This window comes from Octopus bimaculoides, chromosome 11 (assembly GCF_001194135.2).
Source record: "Octopus bimaculoides isolate UCB-OBI-ISO-001 chromosome 11, ASM119413v2, whole genome shotgun sequence".
NCBI classification, from domain to species: domain Eukaryota; kingdom Metazoa; phylum Mollusca; class Cephalopoda; order Octopoda; family Octopodidae; genus Octopus; species Octopus bimaculoides.
The window spans coordinates 27,812,210-27,830,771 of NC_068991.1; the positions used below are offsets into that span (position 1 = coordinate 27,812,210).

General features: G+C 35.2%; 1 protein-coding gene across 1 annotated transcript in view; it reads left to right on the plus strand.

The window, feature by feature from the left end:
* The first annotated feature begins 11,942 nt into the window (after positions 1-11,942).
* LOC106873292 (uncharacterized) overlaps positions 11,943-18,562 on the plus strand; it is a 9,683-nt gene continuing 3,063 nt past the window's right edge. Inside the window, exons 1-2 of the mRNA XM_014920602.2 lie at positions 11,943-12,091; positions 15,034-15,148. Coding sequence (XP_014776088.1) covers positions 11,981-12,091; positions 15,034-15,148 — 226 coding nt within the window. The 5' untranslated portion in view covers positions 11,943-11,980. The remainder of the gene's footprint in view (positions 12,092-15,033; positions 15,149-18,562) is intronic.

Here is an 18,562-nt window from a genome sequence, read left to right on the forward strand (position 1 = left end):
ATATATATATATGTATATATATATATGTATATATATATATATATATATATATATATATATATAATATACTGGCATTATTGTAAGCTGCCTATTCTTTGGTTAAAACAAGGTTAACAGTGGTGTTCTACTTTTCTTTGTCTTTTTCCTTTATCCTAAAGATGTTTTAATAATATATACTACTTAGAAATAATGGAGAAAAATCGGACTTATTGTTTTCATTTCTTTTTTCTTTAAATATCTTAGTAAATTATTGAGGGAAAAGGGAAAGAAAAACCACTCGAGAATCTCAGAATTAGTTATGATACATTTGAAAGGAAAATTATACAGAAAAATTAGTTTTAGTTTTCGGTTATCTTCCATATCTTTTATAATTTCATTGTGTCTCTTTTTATAAGCTACATCCATCTGATGCTGATTCTAAGTATTTATAATAATAGTAGACCTCTAACTTTCAAACAAGGCCACACAGAATGCATGTTTATTATACTTTTGCAGAGGAAAGGTTGATTGTTGCTTCAAAGTTTTGGCCTTCTTGCCATTGGCAGATTGTCTGACAAAAGTGAGCAAGTGGAAATTTTGAAGTAACTTTCAACCTTGTCCTTTGTGTGTGTGCGTGCATACATGTGTGTGTGTGTGTGTAATATATAATATATACACAACTTGCAAGATGCTTCCATCCAGAGAATGGCACAGCCCTGTCTCAGTTCATTAGCATATAAACTGTCTCACAGTTATGCTTTGTACTCTGATTAATCTGGACATGGCTCTGCTGTTCTCTGGATGAAATATAAAAAAATGCTTTACCATCAAAAGTGTTGAATATTTCGTTGGTTTACAGATACCTTGATATGGTAAGGATTACCTGTATTATGATGTGTGTGTGTGTGTGTGTGTGTGTTTATATACGTATGTATTTGTATACATGCATATTTGTGTATGTATAGATATATCCCGATGCTATAACACTGTAATAATCAATAAGGAAAAGAACTCAATTATATAATTAAAATTTAATACAAGCAGCCACATATTTACTCTACCCAACATGTGTGGTCATCTCTGTTCCATACCAGGTATATTCCATATATATGATAAACATGTAAGCATAGCAACTCTGTCCTTTATTCTAATGGTCATGTATGTATTGAATAAAAGTAATTTAGAATAGCAAAATAATTTTCCTAGTTTCTAGCAGTCAAGGTTTTTTTACCTGTCAATTTATTTTGCTCTTGTAACACAAATAAGAATTAGGAAACAATCTTCACTAAAAAGAATGAAAAAAAAAGTGCCTGATATATTTCTAATGCTCAGTTATGTAGTTTTGAGATGTCTAGAGTTGTGAATAACTTGCATCTTATTATATATATATATATATCTGATGACACAGGCAGCATCGTCTGCTGTATTAACTGGCTAGAATATGGGATTGCTTATCCTGAGAAACAGATGGAGTAACTTGTTAGAATTTAGGTTAAAGGTGTTTATATTTAGCTATGCCTTGTTAATTCTTCACAGTATGAACTTTGATGTAGCTAGCTCAGGTATGCAAATTACTTGCTGGTTTGACACTTTTACCATATTCTTCAGCTGAATATATTAGATCTGTTCAGTAACTCAGATTGATTCCTTTAGAAGGTAATCCCTACTTTTGGAAATTACATTTGGAATCTCAAGGAATTCTACGAAAGTTAATGTTTAAAATTATTTTCTGTCCAGTAAAATCCAAACTTGAGAAATTTGCTTGAGCTTAAAACGGTCATTAATGAATGCAATATTCTTCAAGTTCATTGTATTTCTAAGACATTCCATCTTTTTGTCATTCCTTCATTTTATTATTATTAATAATTTCCTACAAATAACATATAGGATGTTTCTAATTTCCTTGCAGTAAAAAGCAATTAGATTAATTTCAGGTTAGAATTTCTTTATGAAAAAAATTTTAATTGGGAAATATTGAATAGCTCCTGAATTATTAACAAACCAACAACAAAAGGAAAATAATGCCAATATCCACTAGGTACCTGAATAATCTCATACCTACAAATACTTCATAATTTAGCTTTTGACAATGATCCTAAGTTCTTTTTTCTTTCTCAATTTTGGTTTGAAAATTTAACTCCATTTCTTTCTTATTTCACAAGAATTCCATTTGTTACGTGTTATTTTTAATATTGTTTTTCTCTCTCTGAGAGATCAATTTCTCAGATACTTATCAGTTCTTTACAATTGTTGCATTCTAAAGTTTGGTTTCTTTTTGTTGGTCTCGTTAATGAGCTTAAAATTGCTGACTTCTTTTAGTATCCAATATGTAATTCCATTTAATAAAGACTTCATTTTTAACTAGAAATAGTTGTTGACTCAATATTCAGTGTTCATGAAAAATGTACCTTGGGTTTCAGAACATTAAAGGAATCATATTCTAGATTGAAGGCCATTGTCACCAGTAACAATAGCTGAATGAATTGAGCTGATCTAACAATCAGTAAAACAGCTGTAGTGTATTTAAACTTAAACCTGATGAATGATGAAATTGGTAACACATCTTATCTATTCAACCACTTTATATTCTTTCCAAATATGGTAAAACTGGTTCACTTCAGCAGGTTTCATATTTACAGTAAGAAAGGAAATATATTTAAATCAACACAGGGATGTTCATCTTCATTCTTAATGTTTCAGTAGATTCAAACAGGAATATGCTAATCACTGTTGTATTCTATCTGTGAAGAACAACTTTTCCTTTCAGATGATCTGTAATAATACACTTGATTCATTGAGGTAAAGGGCCCTTGAAACACCATGGTGTTTAGACCAGGTTGTGTTTTTTCAATCAAGGCTACCCTTGGGTCAATGAATCTTAATCCTTTCGCATTTGGGTCACTCTTATTTCTTTATTGCCCACAAGGGGCTAGACATAGAGGGGACAAACAAGGATAGACAAAGGGATTAAGTCGATTACATCGACCCCAGTGCGTAACTGGTACTTAATTTATTGACCCCGAAAGGATGAAAGGCAAAGTCGACCTCGGCGGAATTTGAATTCGGAACGTAATGGCAGACTAAATACCGCTAAGCATTTCGCCCTGCGTCCTAACGTTTCTGGCAGCTGGCCGCCTTTGGGTCACTCGGTCAAAGGTTATGCTTATATTTTCACTTTGTTTTGAATTAATTCTACATTATTTCACAGCTTCATAATTTTGATGTGATTGCTGATTTTTACAATGGCATTAAAAGGTGAGAGGCCAGATCTGGCCAGTTTCAACATAAAGCAGAATATTTTGACCAGATATGACTGGTTTAGATACTAAAGTGTTGAACAAGGATTGTGGTTCTTGTTTATAGAAATCAGTAAATAATTTGCTATCACCAACACACAGCAGCAAATAATTTTCTGATTTCTATAAACAAGACCCACAGCCCTTGTTTAGATTCATTGATTTAGGGATAGCTTTGACAAGAAACACAACCTGGTCAAAATAATGTAATGTGTCAATGTGCCCTTATATTAATGATTCAAGTATTTTGTGAACACACATCATCTGAGGAGAAATTGTTCTCCATAGACAAAAATACAGCAGTAGTTAGCATATTCATGTTTGAATCTGCTGAAACGTAAGTAATGTGTACATCATAATTTCCAAAGAACACTGATATAATTTGGTGCTAACTTGTGACTAGAGCCTCAGTATGCCAAGATCTCAAATATGTGATGGTGCCCTGAGGTAATAGTATATCTCATTTGTCATTGAGTCATTGCAGTAGTTCCTCATCTATTTCACTGTATCTACACAAAATTGGTCTGTAGAAGCCAGACATCCTTCTTCATGATAGATATATGGGAAGACTTGAACTTGGAGCTATACCTAACAAAACTCTTGTCAGTTATGCAGTGTCCCCACTGTTAATTGAATAATTCTATAAATAACTTTTGTATTATGAAGATTGAGCCACATCGTATTGGTGATGACGAGGAAATGTGAAAAATTTGGTCAGTAAGACTACATTTATTGACTCAGCTGCTAGAAACTCCTTTAAAGGAAGGTATTTAAAAGATATATATGGTTTATATTGTCAACATCATTTAATAATGTGTGTTCCATGCTGGCATGGATATTGACTAGATTGGATGTAATCAGTTTCATTTCTCCCCATCATACAACTAAACAGTTTCATTCATTTCAGCATGTTTCGAATTTAAATGATTGCCACATTATCAAATTTTGTCCTGCAAATCCTAATACTAACCATACATCTCATTTCACGCATCATTCTGATGAATTGTTAAATATTGCTAGGATATGAAATCAAGTCCTGCACTATCAACCTTATTGTCACTCAAAAAGAAAAAACACTTACCTCTGGCATCTATTTTTTTATACGCTTGCACTGTCGGTGTTTGTCAGGCTAAGGGAGTTAAGTCATCATTAATTCGAGTTATTTCCCTTGGCTTCTGGACTGGCATTGCTGCAACGCTTGAAAGGTGGTAAAACTCTTCATAGTATATTCAAGCTTCCAGTTCCTTTGAGTGAAACAAGTGTGTGCAATGTTCCAAATGTTGATAAAGGAATCATTCTCAGACGAGCAAAAGTCTTCATTATTGACAAAGATTCAATGATACTAGTTTATGCTTTGAAAGCTATAGATAATTGTTTAAGAGATATGAATAGTAATTGTATATTTGGTGGGGAAAATTGTCGTACTAGGAGGAGATTTTTAGACAAGTACTTCCAGTTGTTCCCAGAGCTCCTCCTGCAGCTGTACTTGATTCCTGTCTTAAACGCTCGTCTATGTGGGATAATTTTCATCAAACGTAACTTACACAAAACATGAGAACAAATGCAAATGAACAAGATTTTTCAAGGTGGCTACTACAACTTGGAAGTGAATTTCTTCAAAGCTCTCTTGATAATCTCGCAGAAGATACTGTTGATATTCCTGAGGCATGCATATGTAACAATTCCTTGGTATCTGATATATTTGACAATTGTACAGCAGAAAAAATGAAAAATAGTGATCTTATGCCTTAAAAATTCAGACTGCTTAGCAGCAAATGAAATTTTAAGTAGATTGCCCACTGAAACTAAGACATATCTGAGCACTGACTCAGTAACTTCTGATAACGAAGAAGCCCAGAATTATCCCATTGGAGTTTATAAACACTTACACCTTCTGGAATGCCTCCTCATCACCTTAACTTTAAAGTTAGAGCAATTATTATGCTTCGTAGAAACCTTTCTATAACACAATGGAACTTGCTTGTAAGTATTTCAGCTTCATGAGCATAGCATCGAAGCGTCAATTATAAATGATTCTCATTCTCACACGAGAATACTGATTCCAAGAATCAAACTTACTCCAAGCGATGCAAACATTCCATTCGTTCTGCATCGGACCCAGTTCCCGGTTCATCTGTTCTTATTCTATGATAATCAATAAAGCACAGGGGCAAACATTCAATAGAGTTGGCATACACTTACCACAGCCATGCTTCACTCATGGCCAGCTTTACATAACTTTTTCAAGAGCAAGGGTGATGAACAGTGTGAGGGTTAAAGTGATACGTCAAAATGAATCCACTCATGGTTGCAGAAGGGAATCACCTACACTAGACACCTTGTGTATAGGGAAGTGCTGTAACAGATGTATTTAACGTATACTTTCACACAATAACTTAATATATATTTATTAATAAATATAACATAAAGATATAATAGAATTTTTCATTAACTAAAATAGTGCAAATTAAACAATTTTAATTAAATAACTATTTATTGAATGATATTTTAATTATCCGTGAATTTTTTTCATGGTTCCAGCTTGTTTCATTATTTTGACAAGCTCATTTCTAATATTCCAGAAAATATATAAAATATGAAGTATTCTCAACAAAGAAATGTGAGTGCAGATACATGCACTATGAAACAAAAGTTCTTGTGAAATATTTGATTACCTCAGTATGTGAGAGGAGAGAGAGAGAGATATAGTCACTGGTATTACAAGCTCCAACCTATACAGGTTGTGATATTACATGTTCAGTCTCCTTCAAATGCTGGAGACATAACACCATTGTAAGGACTCTATTGCACCTACTCAGTTTAGATACATCTAAACAGTAGCAGCTGCAAAATTAGTCTTAAAGACTGTACTGGAATGCACATCTATAGAGATAAATGCAGAAATACAACATTCATGTATTGTCCAAGTCTGCCTTTATTGATGTTGCCACCAGAAACCTACAGGCATTTAGGATCAGAAAATGAAGGCTATCCAATATATCCTGTTTTCCACACTGACCCATACTATAAACTACTGTATATGCAGTATAGTTCTCGACAAGTTAGTAGCTAGTTATGCAGGTTACAACCAGACGTTCGTTTCAATTTCTCTGTAGCAGTGATTCTCAACTATTTTTTACTTATAGACCCCTTTTATTCTGGTGGACCCTCACAGCCATTCAATGTTTAAAAACCCATTTTATAGATAATTCCTATTTTGTCCATCACACATTAGCTTGTGTAAGCTGGACTGTTTAAAACATCAGAGAAAGAAACCAAGCTGTTTCTTGCAATAAATACAGCTAAAACAAAATTTACTTATTTTGCTTGTGCAGACCCCACAAAATTTTATATGGCCCACAAAAGATTATATGGACCCCAGTTGAGAACTACTGCTCTATACTGTAGGTCTTCTGGAGGGGTTCTGATGAAATTGTCAAGCAATGTAGGTAAAACAATACAGAGTTTGTGAATATACCTGTGTCCCAGTGATTCTGTATATTAACTATTAATGAAGGTCATTTAAAGCAATGTTTGGAAAGAAGTAAAAAAAAAATAAATACATCATCAGCGGTGCTTCTGCCTGGCACAAAACCAAACTGCATCTCATCTAGGCTAACTCTCTTCTTAATTAGTTGAGCTATGACCCACTCTGTAACTTTCATCACCTGATCCAATAATTTGATACCACTGTAGTTATTTCTATCTGAAGCATCACCTTTGCCTTTATAGCTATTGACTGTGGCACTGCTACACCAGTCATTGGGTATGACTCCTTCATGAACTCCCTGAGTTACGATGTGGGTGACAAGACCATAACCCACACTGCCCAATATTTTAAGCATCTTGGCTTTGATTCCTGATGAGCCAGGTACTTTCCCAGTCTTCATATCCTTAATTGCTTTATCTACCAGGGTACTGACAATTTGGGTAGCTGGTCCCTCGTTTGGGTCAATCTTTGGCAGACTCTCCTCCTCCCATTCATTCTCCACATTCAGCAGTCTTTCATAATGGCATCTCCAAGTCTCTGTGTAGAATCATTAAACGCAAAGACACCATCATTCATGCTGACACATTTCTCTCCTATGACATCATGTTTTTCTCTCACACACTGTCTTGCAATCCAAAATACTTCAGTTCTATGGTCCTCACGTTGCTGAACATTGGCAAACTTCTTTTCTGCTATATGTACCTGTCTCTTGGTTTCCCTTTTGGCTATATGATACAGTCTCCTGCTACCCGCACACTTCCAGGCCTGTTTCTTTACTCTAATGGCACTGACTACAGTATTGTTCCACAATCATGTTACCCTAGGTCTAGAAGGGACTGTGCACCAGCCACAGATTTGGTCTGTAGTGCTCAGCAAGCTGCCTTCTATGTTACAAGACTGTAGCTCCGCTTCCCTATCGTCAAATTTCTTGGTAAGGATATCCCTAAATCTCTGACCATGTGAAGGGTTCTTAAGCTTCCAAGTCCTTTACCAGATTGGTCTGCTTTTTCGCATCCTTCTGGCCTTGAGTCTAAAGTCACCAATAATTAGTCTATGCTGGAGGGGTACATTTTTTTACCAGGGAGGGTCTTTGTATTTAAGATCAACAAAGCATCCTGCTGTCTGGTGAGAATGAAATCAATCTGGCTTGCAGAGTCACCTGATTGATAGGTTATCAGGTTGATGGTTGGCTTCCTGAAGTTGGTGTTGCAGATCAATAGGTTATTTGCATCACAGAACTCCAAGAGTCTAGTTCCCTCTTCATTTCTGGTACCAACTCCATGGCCCCTATGTACACCATGGAAGATACCAGGTTGCTGTCCGACATGCCCATTAAAATCTCCAGTCACAAAGATGAGATCATTGTCACTCGTCTTTGAGGTAGCCTGCAGAAGAATATCAGAAAAGTGATCCTTCTGTTCCTTTGGTAAGCCTGCTTCTGGGGCATAGGCTGAGATAATTGTAGCTATACCATTCTGCAAGACTAGCCTGAGTTTAAGTACTCTATTGCACACCCTCACTACCTCTATGACCTTATTCACCCTTTCCTCTGCAATAAGTATTCCCACACTCCCTATTCTATCACTATTACCTTCCCAGAAGAGTTTATACCTATGTGATTTGCCTGTGAGGACTCTGGCTGAAGCTTGTCTCCACCTTACCTCTTGTGTGCAACATACACCAAAGCATCTCTACAATCTTGCTAGACCTATCTTTCAATGTGTCTATATATATATATATATATATATATATAACAAGATGGTGAAGTATGGTCTTTGGATGTTGAATCTTGTGGAGGCTATGACAAGTGACAGAGACCTTTAGTGATTTACTGTGCTTGAGAAGACATGTCTAGGTAAGTGAAATTGTAGTTGTGGCCAGTGCTGGTGATATATAAAACGCACCTGTGCTAGTGACACATAAAAAACATCCAGAATGATGCATGAAATGAGATGTATGGTTAGTATTAGGATTTGCAGGACAAAATTTGATAATGTGGCAATCATTTAAATTCGAAACATGCTGAAATGAATGAAACTGTTTAGTTGTATGATAGGGAGAAATGAAACTGATTACATCCAATCTAGTCAATATCCATGCCAGCATGGAACACACATTATTAAATGATGTTGACAATATAAACCATATTTTTTGTGGAGTGGTTGGCATTAGGAAGGGCATCCAGCTGTAGAAACCAAGCCAAAATAGACTGGTGCCTGTTGCAGCTCCAGTTAAATCATTTTACCCATGTTAGTATGGAAATAGGCACTAAATGATGATGATGACTGATTAATCATATATATATATATATATATATATCATCATATAAGAAGCTTCCATACATCTGTTTACCATTTTCACTTACAAGGTATTATTTGGCCTAAAGCTAGAGCAATAGACATTTGTCCAGGATACCATATAGTGGTATTGAACTCAAACCCATGTGGTTGTAAAACAAATTTCACTACTTCAGAACCATGTCTGCACCTCATAGAATTGTTATTGTGTGAAGTGATAATATAGTTTCGAAGCAGCTTCAAGAAGTGTCTTTCCAGTAGAATAGCTGCTAATTTTCTTTTGAAAAATACTATTAGCTGTTGTTACTTTTATTTGAAAAATTCTCCTGTAATGTTTTAAATGGATGTTTTTATGTTGTGTGCCAGAAATAGATCAGTGGAGTGGATATTGCCTTTTTTGTAGTGTATCAGGAGCAGGTCAGTGGAGTGGCTTGCATTGTGTAGTGGGTCTGAAGCAAATCAGTGGAGTAGGGAGTTTTCTACTGCTACAAACTAATTAACTAATTGCTATAAGTGAAAACCACAAAAACAAAATGAAAAGACACAACCAGGAGTTGAATATGTGTCACAGACTCAGTTTACTTTAATTCTACAGCACTTTAGCACTGAAACAATGCATCCTTTCATTCACTAAACTCTTTAATCTCTCCTTTTCTACTGAGATCTGTTCTGACTTTTGGAAACATACTACAGTGTGTCCCATTCTCAACAAGACCAACCCCTCTGACTCTGCCTAGTATTGTTCTATAGTATTCACTTCTATATCACTGATGTAATGGAGACAACCGTTAACATCTTCCAGTACCTTAAATTTCTCTCTCACTCACCTTAAGGATCACCTGTACGGTTTGTATAAAGCCAGATCTACTGGTGATCTACACTCATCTGTTATCCACTGATGGGCTCTTGTTTTGGAGTAATTTAGTAAAAACAATATTGCTACCCGTGACATCAGTAAAGCTTTCAACTGTATATGGCACATGAATCTCCAATTGAAACTTCATGCCAATGGACTCCACTCTCATCTCATTTCTTGAATAAGTAACTTCTTATCAGAGCACACCATTATTGTTTGTGTTGACAAAGCTGTTTCTGTCCCTCACTTTATCAACTCTGGCATACTCCAGGATTTGGTCTTGTCACCCATTCATCTACTCCCTTCCTTCTATACATCAATGTGAGTGTTTATTGAGTGAAAACACCTAAAGCTCCACGAGGCTCCGGCAGGGGATGGTGGCGAACCCTGCTGTATTCTTTCACAACTTTCTCTGTTTCTGTTGTGCCTGTAATCCAAAGGGTCAGACTTTTCACACTGTGTCACGCTGAATATCACCGAGAACTACGTTAAGAGTACACGTGTCTGTGGAGTGCTCAGCCACTTGCACGTTAATTTCACGAGCAGGCTGTTCCGTTGATCGGATTAACTGGAACCCTCGACGTCTTAAGTGACGGAGTGCCAACAACAACAACAACAACCACTACATCCAACAACACCTACTTTTACACAGATGATACTATAGGAAAGTAGGGTTATACATCATTGGATGTAGACCTGACTTTCCTATATAATATTAAGAAATTAACGGGACGCTGATCTCCAGACTATCAACTTAAACAACATTTATTCAGGTGGTAAATATATATATCTTTAGCTCTTGTTTGTTGTTACAGCTTCTGTGTGTGTGAGCATAGTTGTTGGGACGTTGGTATGTAGATGTAAGTGAGCTGTCGAGCGTAAGTTCGAAAGATGGAGAGAGACAGCTAAACACGTCCTTGCTCAATTGCTGGCCAGCAAGAAAGAGATAGAATGAAGCGGGAAAGCTTGGTATGTTGAATTCCACGCATGCGTGAGACTACGCATGCGCACAGCGTTACTACAATACAATCCATTATTCTTTAATATTCCTAAACCTTGATTTATCCACTTACAATCTAGTTACCATGTATCAAACCCACATTGGCTTCATAATCACAGACCTTGAAAACATCTTCTGGTAGCACCATTCCAGTCTTTTTTTTTTTTTTTTCTTCAAATGCCAGTTAACACACACATTGCTCATATCAAGAAGACAGTATCACACCATATCCCCACTAGTCATGAGTAACACTTAGCAAGAGTTTTCAGAATTACTTCAGTAGTTGAGTCTCACTATCATTGAAGATCTCTCTTGGTGAAAGATCATTCTTTGCATAGTTAGGATCACATTCCAACTAGAAGCCTGTCTCATCAGGATCAGAAGATTTTTCAGTCCCTATCAGTTATTAATATGCTACAAAGCTCAGGTGAAGCCTACAAGGGAATATTGCTCTAATATCTAGGACAGTGTCACTACGCAAACATAGTCTTCCTAGACCACATCCAGAAAAAGGTCAAAAGCCATTCAAATGCAGGTCCCAGGCTGTCTCCTATCTCTACCTTTTCTATAGCTACTGTAGTGGCCTCTGCTCCTCACAGCCTATTGGTTTTGAACTTCCATCACCACTTAGACATTCCAATCTCACTTACTTCTCTTCCTCTCACTTTTCAGGTATCTACCCTACCCCCACCATCACACACATTAACCTGGGTTCTCTTCCTGCTCTTATGTGTTCTGTAGGTGTTTAGTTAAAGCCTCAAGAGTAACATTAACGGAAGCATCAGTCTCATCGGTCTAAGAAGACCTGCAAAGATCACAGAACCAGTCCATTTCTTCAGACAAAAACAAATAAAATAAAATACGATATAATTTTTAAAAGATGGTAATGAATTCTTAAGATGCACTGTGAGTGTGTACACACACACGCACGCGCGCGCGTAAAGGAGATATCAAATTATATATTTTCAGGTAAAATATTTAGCAGATATCAAACGGCATTTTTTCTGGTTTTTTTTTTGAAGAGTGCTTGACGTCTTGAGCGGCCTTAGTATCATAGTAAAAATGGCTGACATCGAAGAGAATTTACGTGAATTAGTGGAATTACAGAACGACTACAATGCTACATTACACGACATTCAACTTTTGGTGAGAGATATTGAAAGACTACAAAAGGTGGTGTGTCTTACGTTTTTCTTTTATATCTCTTCTATTAATTTTCATCGTGAAAACCATCTTGTAGAATGGAAGATGCGTTATTCTGCAAACTGTCAACATGAGCGGAGGATGTGAACACCTTCCGTTAATGTCGTCATATTTTGCTTTTGCTACTTTACCAGTTATAACTTCAGTTAAATAAAAGCCTGAAAGTAATTAACATGCATAGTTAGCAAGGAATATGGAAAAAGTGAACTCAAACGTCCCATCTTCAGGAATGCAATAATGAAAGTGGTGATGGAATGTTTTGATTAATTCCAATGATTCATATTTTTAGGGTAACGGGTAATTTTGATGAGCAACGTAAATGGAATGAAATTAATTGGCATTCGCTTGAAATTTTAAGCTGGATCACTCTATACATAGTAGCGTACCATACCAGTAATATATAATTTTGTTCCCGTCGCACACACGTCTGTTAAATAATATATATATATATATACACACACACACACACATACATACATATAAAAATACATGAACTGTTAACTCGTTGTTTGGTGTATTATCAACAGCTTTAACATATTTCGACAGTTTCTCATGTTCTTATATTTGAATTATAATAAAATTTAACAAATTCAGTTTAAAATGAACTGAAAGCTATTATAAATCTAAATTCTTTACATATAAAAATAGAAATTATCTTGGAAGTTAGCTGTGGTGTTGAATCAAAGTTCGAATTCTGCTGGATTTTTTTAAAATTTCAATTACCTATAAACTATTGGGGTATTTATAATTTACTCTAATCTCACCTCACCCTCCCAATTGTGGTCTTGTACCAAAGTTAGAGTTTCTTACTGAAACAAACAATTTTTAACAGACTAGGAAGAGATTTGGTTCGTAATCATTTTTGCTACATTCATTCTTTAAGTCAAAGAATCCTCAGTAACTTCATTATTAATTTGTATGTAAGAGGTATGCATGCAGATTCGTCGCCAGACTTTTGGTGCCTAGGGATGCTTCAGAATATTCTGGGAGGGCACTAATTTGTAATAATGCTAAAGTGGGGTTTCTTGACAATTTCTTTAATTGAAGTTTTGATTGAAGCACACCATTTAACCAGTCATAACTTCAAAGAAAAAATTTTTTGGTATCTTCAGAAAATTTTTATAAACTGTAGTTTCTAAATCTGAGGATGCACCATTGAATAGTGAGGGGACAGTGCCGTTTAGTGTCTCCCCACTCTTAGCAATGGGCATGTATATATGTAAAGTGTGAGAGAGGTATATTGTTACTTTATTCATTTTCTATCAATGACTGTTTTTTTTTTGGCTTTTGATTGTTATTTTTTCATTAAATAGTTTTCTTAAATATCCCATAAATCATTTTAACATCCACTTTTCCATGCTTACGTTACCTTAGACGGAATTTGTTGAGGTAAATTTTCTATGGCCAGATACTCGTCCTGTCATGATCCTGTACCTGTTTTCTAAGAAGGTAATGCTTCCTCAAGGCCAGGCAAGTTGTTCATGGAAAGATAGCAGAGATTCTTTAGTTAAAATTTCTCCTAATGCTATCCTCCTCTTCAACATCGTCATCATCTACTATAACTCAAGGATTCCAGTATAGCTGCTCTACCTTTCATATTATTTGCTGCCCAGATCACCCCAAGCAGTTGAACTAGGCATGTCCAGACAATTGAACAGGATTACCATTACATTGTGCGATTTTAGGTCAATTGTATTCTCTGATGTTTATTAATAACAGTTTCCTTATGATGTCTTTTTGCAGACTACTTCAGTGATGAATGACAGTGACTTTACTTTCATGGCTGGTGACTTCAATGGACACGTTGAGCAGCATCCTGGAGGATTCCATGATATGCATGGAAGTTATGGATTTAGTTCTTCAGATGAGGAAGGAACAAGGTTCTTGGAGTTCTGTGATGTAAATGACCTAGTAATTCAGAACACTAACTTCAAGAAATGAGACAGTCACCTGATCACTTATCAGTCTGGTGGGCACACAAGCCAGACATACTATATCCTCATTAGAAAGCAGGTTAGTTAGATGCTTGTAAATGCAAAGTCCTTTCCAGATGAAGAATGTTCTAAGGTTAGTTGTTAACAACTTCAGACTTAGAAGGATTCAGAGACACAAACCAATCTGGAAAAGGAAGATACGGAAACAATGGTCTGAGATATATGTTTCAATCAGAACTTCTATATAATGAAAAGGAGATAGAAACATATGACACTTAGGAGAATTGGAAGTTCTTATAGGACAACATATTTATTGCAGCCAGGGTGTGGATGATATGGTGGTGGAATGGTGAAGTAAACAGAGCCATAGAAGCAGCGAGACAGGCTTAGGATGAATGGAAGAATGAATAGGAGCAGAGAATTATACCAAGTTGCTGAAGGAGAAGATAGACAACAGGTATATTTTGAAAGGGGAGCAGTAGAAAGGAAGAGGTTTGTCAATGTTCTGTAGCATGATAACAAAGGCATGAGGTATTCTGGAGTGCAAAGCAATGTATCACCGAAAATTAAGACATGGGAGAGAAGTGTATATGAATGGATAGTGGTACACTTGCACTTAGTGATGCTGAAAAGAAAAAGGCATGAAAAGGCTACTTAACATGAAGAATATATGGGAGAAATAGAGCTTTCTAAATATGAGCTGTGGGATTGGCCATTCTAGCTGACAGCAGTATGATTGATAAAGCAATTAAAGATATGAAGATAGAGAAAGCTGGTCCATTAGGAATTTCCTCCCAGATGCTTAAATATCTGGTGATGTGAGATACAGCCTGGTCACCCATAGAATTAATCAGTTTGTACAGGAAGGTATCATACCTAACAACAGGCGTAACATTACAGTCAATCCTTAAAAAAGGCGAACATTTAACAATAAGATCCTTCATAATTATCTTTATTTTTCTCTGATTTTATTTACAGGAGAATGAGAGTTTGGCTGTGCAGCAAGACTGTTCTGAAAGTTTTAACTGGTCACCATTGAAAGAAACATTACGGATTGTACTGGAAATAGACAGGAACCCTGAACTTGAAGAAGGTACACTCTTCTTTTTACATTTTTCATCTTTTGCTCTCACTCTTTGCCATATTCCTGCAATACCTGCTGCAACATTCTTAATATTGCAGTTATGTTTGATCCAGTTTAGAGTTTATTTGTCTCAGCATATTTCTCCCTACATGGATGAGAAAAAGGAAAGTGTTCATATCAGTCATGTTCAATGAATAAATTGTAATATCTCTCTTTCTCTTGCTCTCCCCCCCTCTCACTCTGTATATGTATATTTCTCTCTGTGTGTATGTGTGTTTGCCTTCAATGCCAAAATCTACTGTTGCCAAAACAGGCTGAATGTCCAGTCAATTATGCCAAATCATCAGTGTCCAAACAACTGTGCCCAACCATCTCATGTCAAAGATTCACTATGTCTAAACAAAGAGGGAATGGTCAGGATCGATCATGAGTTAAACAACTATGATAATAAATCTATGACTATGTACAAAAGCGATCAATTCGTCCATCTTTACATTTTGTGTTCAAATTCTCTCAAGGTCGACTGTGCCTTTCATCCTTTTGGGATTAATAAATTAAGTACCAGTGAAACACTGGGGTCAATGTAATCGACTACTCCCCTCCTTCCAAACTTCGGGCTTTGTGCCTTCAGTAGAAAGGATGATTATTATTATTATTATTACATAGAAAAATGCGAGCATGAAAAGTCATATTCTTAAGATTATAAACCTGGAAAAGTACAGGACAGGTTATTACACCTGTAAAAGTACAGGACAAGCTATTACTTCTAGTAAAGTAAAGAATAAGAAACTTTTTACTTGAAATATTGCAGCAAAGAATGCCAGTTCTTCTAATTTATCTCTCTTTGCAGTTCTCATCTTTTAAATTTATTGTACAAAACTGTTCAGCTAATTTGTAAGTTTGTCTAATTAGTCACTTTTTTCTCTATTTAAGACAATATACTAACCAAATTCTACTTAAATAAGCATAGTGTTATTTGTAAACTATATAGAAATATTTTTGAATATTCAAATTTTAATTTTAACTGCAATATTTTAAATAAAAAGTTTCTTATTCTTTACTAGAAGTAATAGCTTGTCCTATACTTTTACAGGTGTAATAGCTTGTCCTGTACTTTTCCAGGTTTATAATCTTAAGAATATGACTTTTCATGCTTGCATTTTTCCATGTAATCCATGATTTTTCCAGGCATTGCTGTTATAAGATAATTAATAAGATGTCAATTAATAATTTAAGATTTTACCTTATAAAATACTGAAAGATAATATTTCAATTTTTCCATGTAAGTGATGATAATATTTCAATTTTTTTCATGTTTAATTTAAATATATGTTGTGATTGAATTATTTGATAATTAATGGCAGGAATTTGTACCATGTTGTTGGTTGCACCATGGCTCACCAAAAGTTACAAACAACAAGGCCCCAAAACCATCAGTTACCAGGCTCACCTTAAGTAACCTAATTTTGCAATATTAGGAGGTCACAGGAATTCATTCAGTGAAAAAAAAAAATTTCAATGATTCTGGGATTGAGGGGGGGGGGACCCTCCTCCAACCTCATTTTTTCTGAGCCAAAATAAGGGATTTGCAGCATATTAGGCAGTCAGGGTATTTGATTCCACGCAAAAAATCAAATTTTTCTTTTTCTTTCTTAGTGAAAATCGTGACCATAATGTTGTTGTTATTTAACTTCAAATCAACCCTGATACTGCAAACATATCACCAAAGACATTCCAGCCTTCAGCAAACCTTCTTTTTAGGGATAATCTAGGACATTACATACAATGGATGTATGATTTAGGTAGGGGGATACTTTGGCTGCTATTTTTAGCATGTTGAGTGACCAGGTAGAGGCTCTTTCAATTGTTCAATTGTGTGATGAGATTTTTTAAAGCATATATGTAATATGTATATATATCATCGGTAGAAGTTAGAGAGTAAGTCAAAAGCTGAGAGTTTCTTGTATTGGCACTTATCAAACATGAAATTTGTCCATTGTCACTCTGTAACTTCTGACGAAATAACTTCTAAAATACAAAATTTTGTCAAAAACGTTAAGAGTAAACCCAGTTCTGTGTGACACAGTCTTGACTAGCCCATTCCCCCTGAATTTCAGGCCTTGTGCCAATAATAGATTATTATTATTATTTTAAGAGATTTTCTTGCAGTTTTCCATGTTTCCTAAATAGGAGAGTTAGAACAATATATCTTGCCTAAGGAAACAATATTTGATAAGAAACCTGATTGCTTAACCACTCAATAGTTTATTCTGTTTCATAAATAATGTGTTTTTTTCAATTGCATGAACTAAAAGTTGGAGGGGGACAGGATAAACGACCTGCAGGTAGTAATTTTACCTTGTTTGTATTCTTAGTGCAAATTTTGAAGAGTATGGTTTGATTTTAACAGTTATGTTTTCAAAACTATTATGGAAGTGACAAAATAGCATATTTGGCATATTTTGCTTTATGAGTTCAATAAAGGCAATAACGTGTCAGTGGCACGTAAAAAGCACCATTCGAGTGTGGTCGATGCCAGTGCCGCCTGTCTGGCCCCCGTGCTGGTGGCATGTAAAAAGCGTTAGGAAGGGTATCCAGCTGCAGAAACCTTGCCAGATCAGATTGGTGTCCAGTGCAGCCACCTGGCTTGTCAGTCCTCAGTCAAACTCTCCAACCCATGCCAGCATGGAAAGTGGACGTTAAATGATGATGATGATCATAATGTAGTTGACACTGACTTAAAAGTTTCGGCCTGGCTTGTTTACAAAGTTCTACATGCATTAAGTTCTAAACAATAATTTATCCGCAAACCTAATCAATAAAAATTTTACCAAAATATCTTTCCATAAAAACCTAATTACCATCCCATTCAACCCCATACACCCAAAGATGGTTTTAACTCAACAGAGACTGTGTAAAGACAAAACTAACTATAATGCATTGCAGTCTGATGATGGCTTAGCTGGCTGGAATTTTAATGTTACTGTCAAGAACTTTCTTGTATAACAGATATAATTATATATATATATATAACAGATATAATTATATATATATATATATATCTATAATTTAATATACATGTTATTATAATGGGTGAAGGGATGATTATTGAATGGTTATTATTTTGATATTATGTTATATTTTAATGTCACTGTCAAGAACTTTCTTGTATAACAGATATAATTATATATATATATAACAGATATAATTATATATATATATATATATATAATTTAATATACATGTTATTATAATGGATGAAGAGATGATTATTGAATGGTTATTATTTTGATATTATGATATTTTTTAAATAAATTTTCTATCTTTATATAATAAGTATTTCATATTAATTCATTTGGTACTTATTGTTGGTTGAGATATATATCTAATTATTGTTCTACTTACGATCTGACGAGTAGCTAT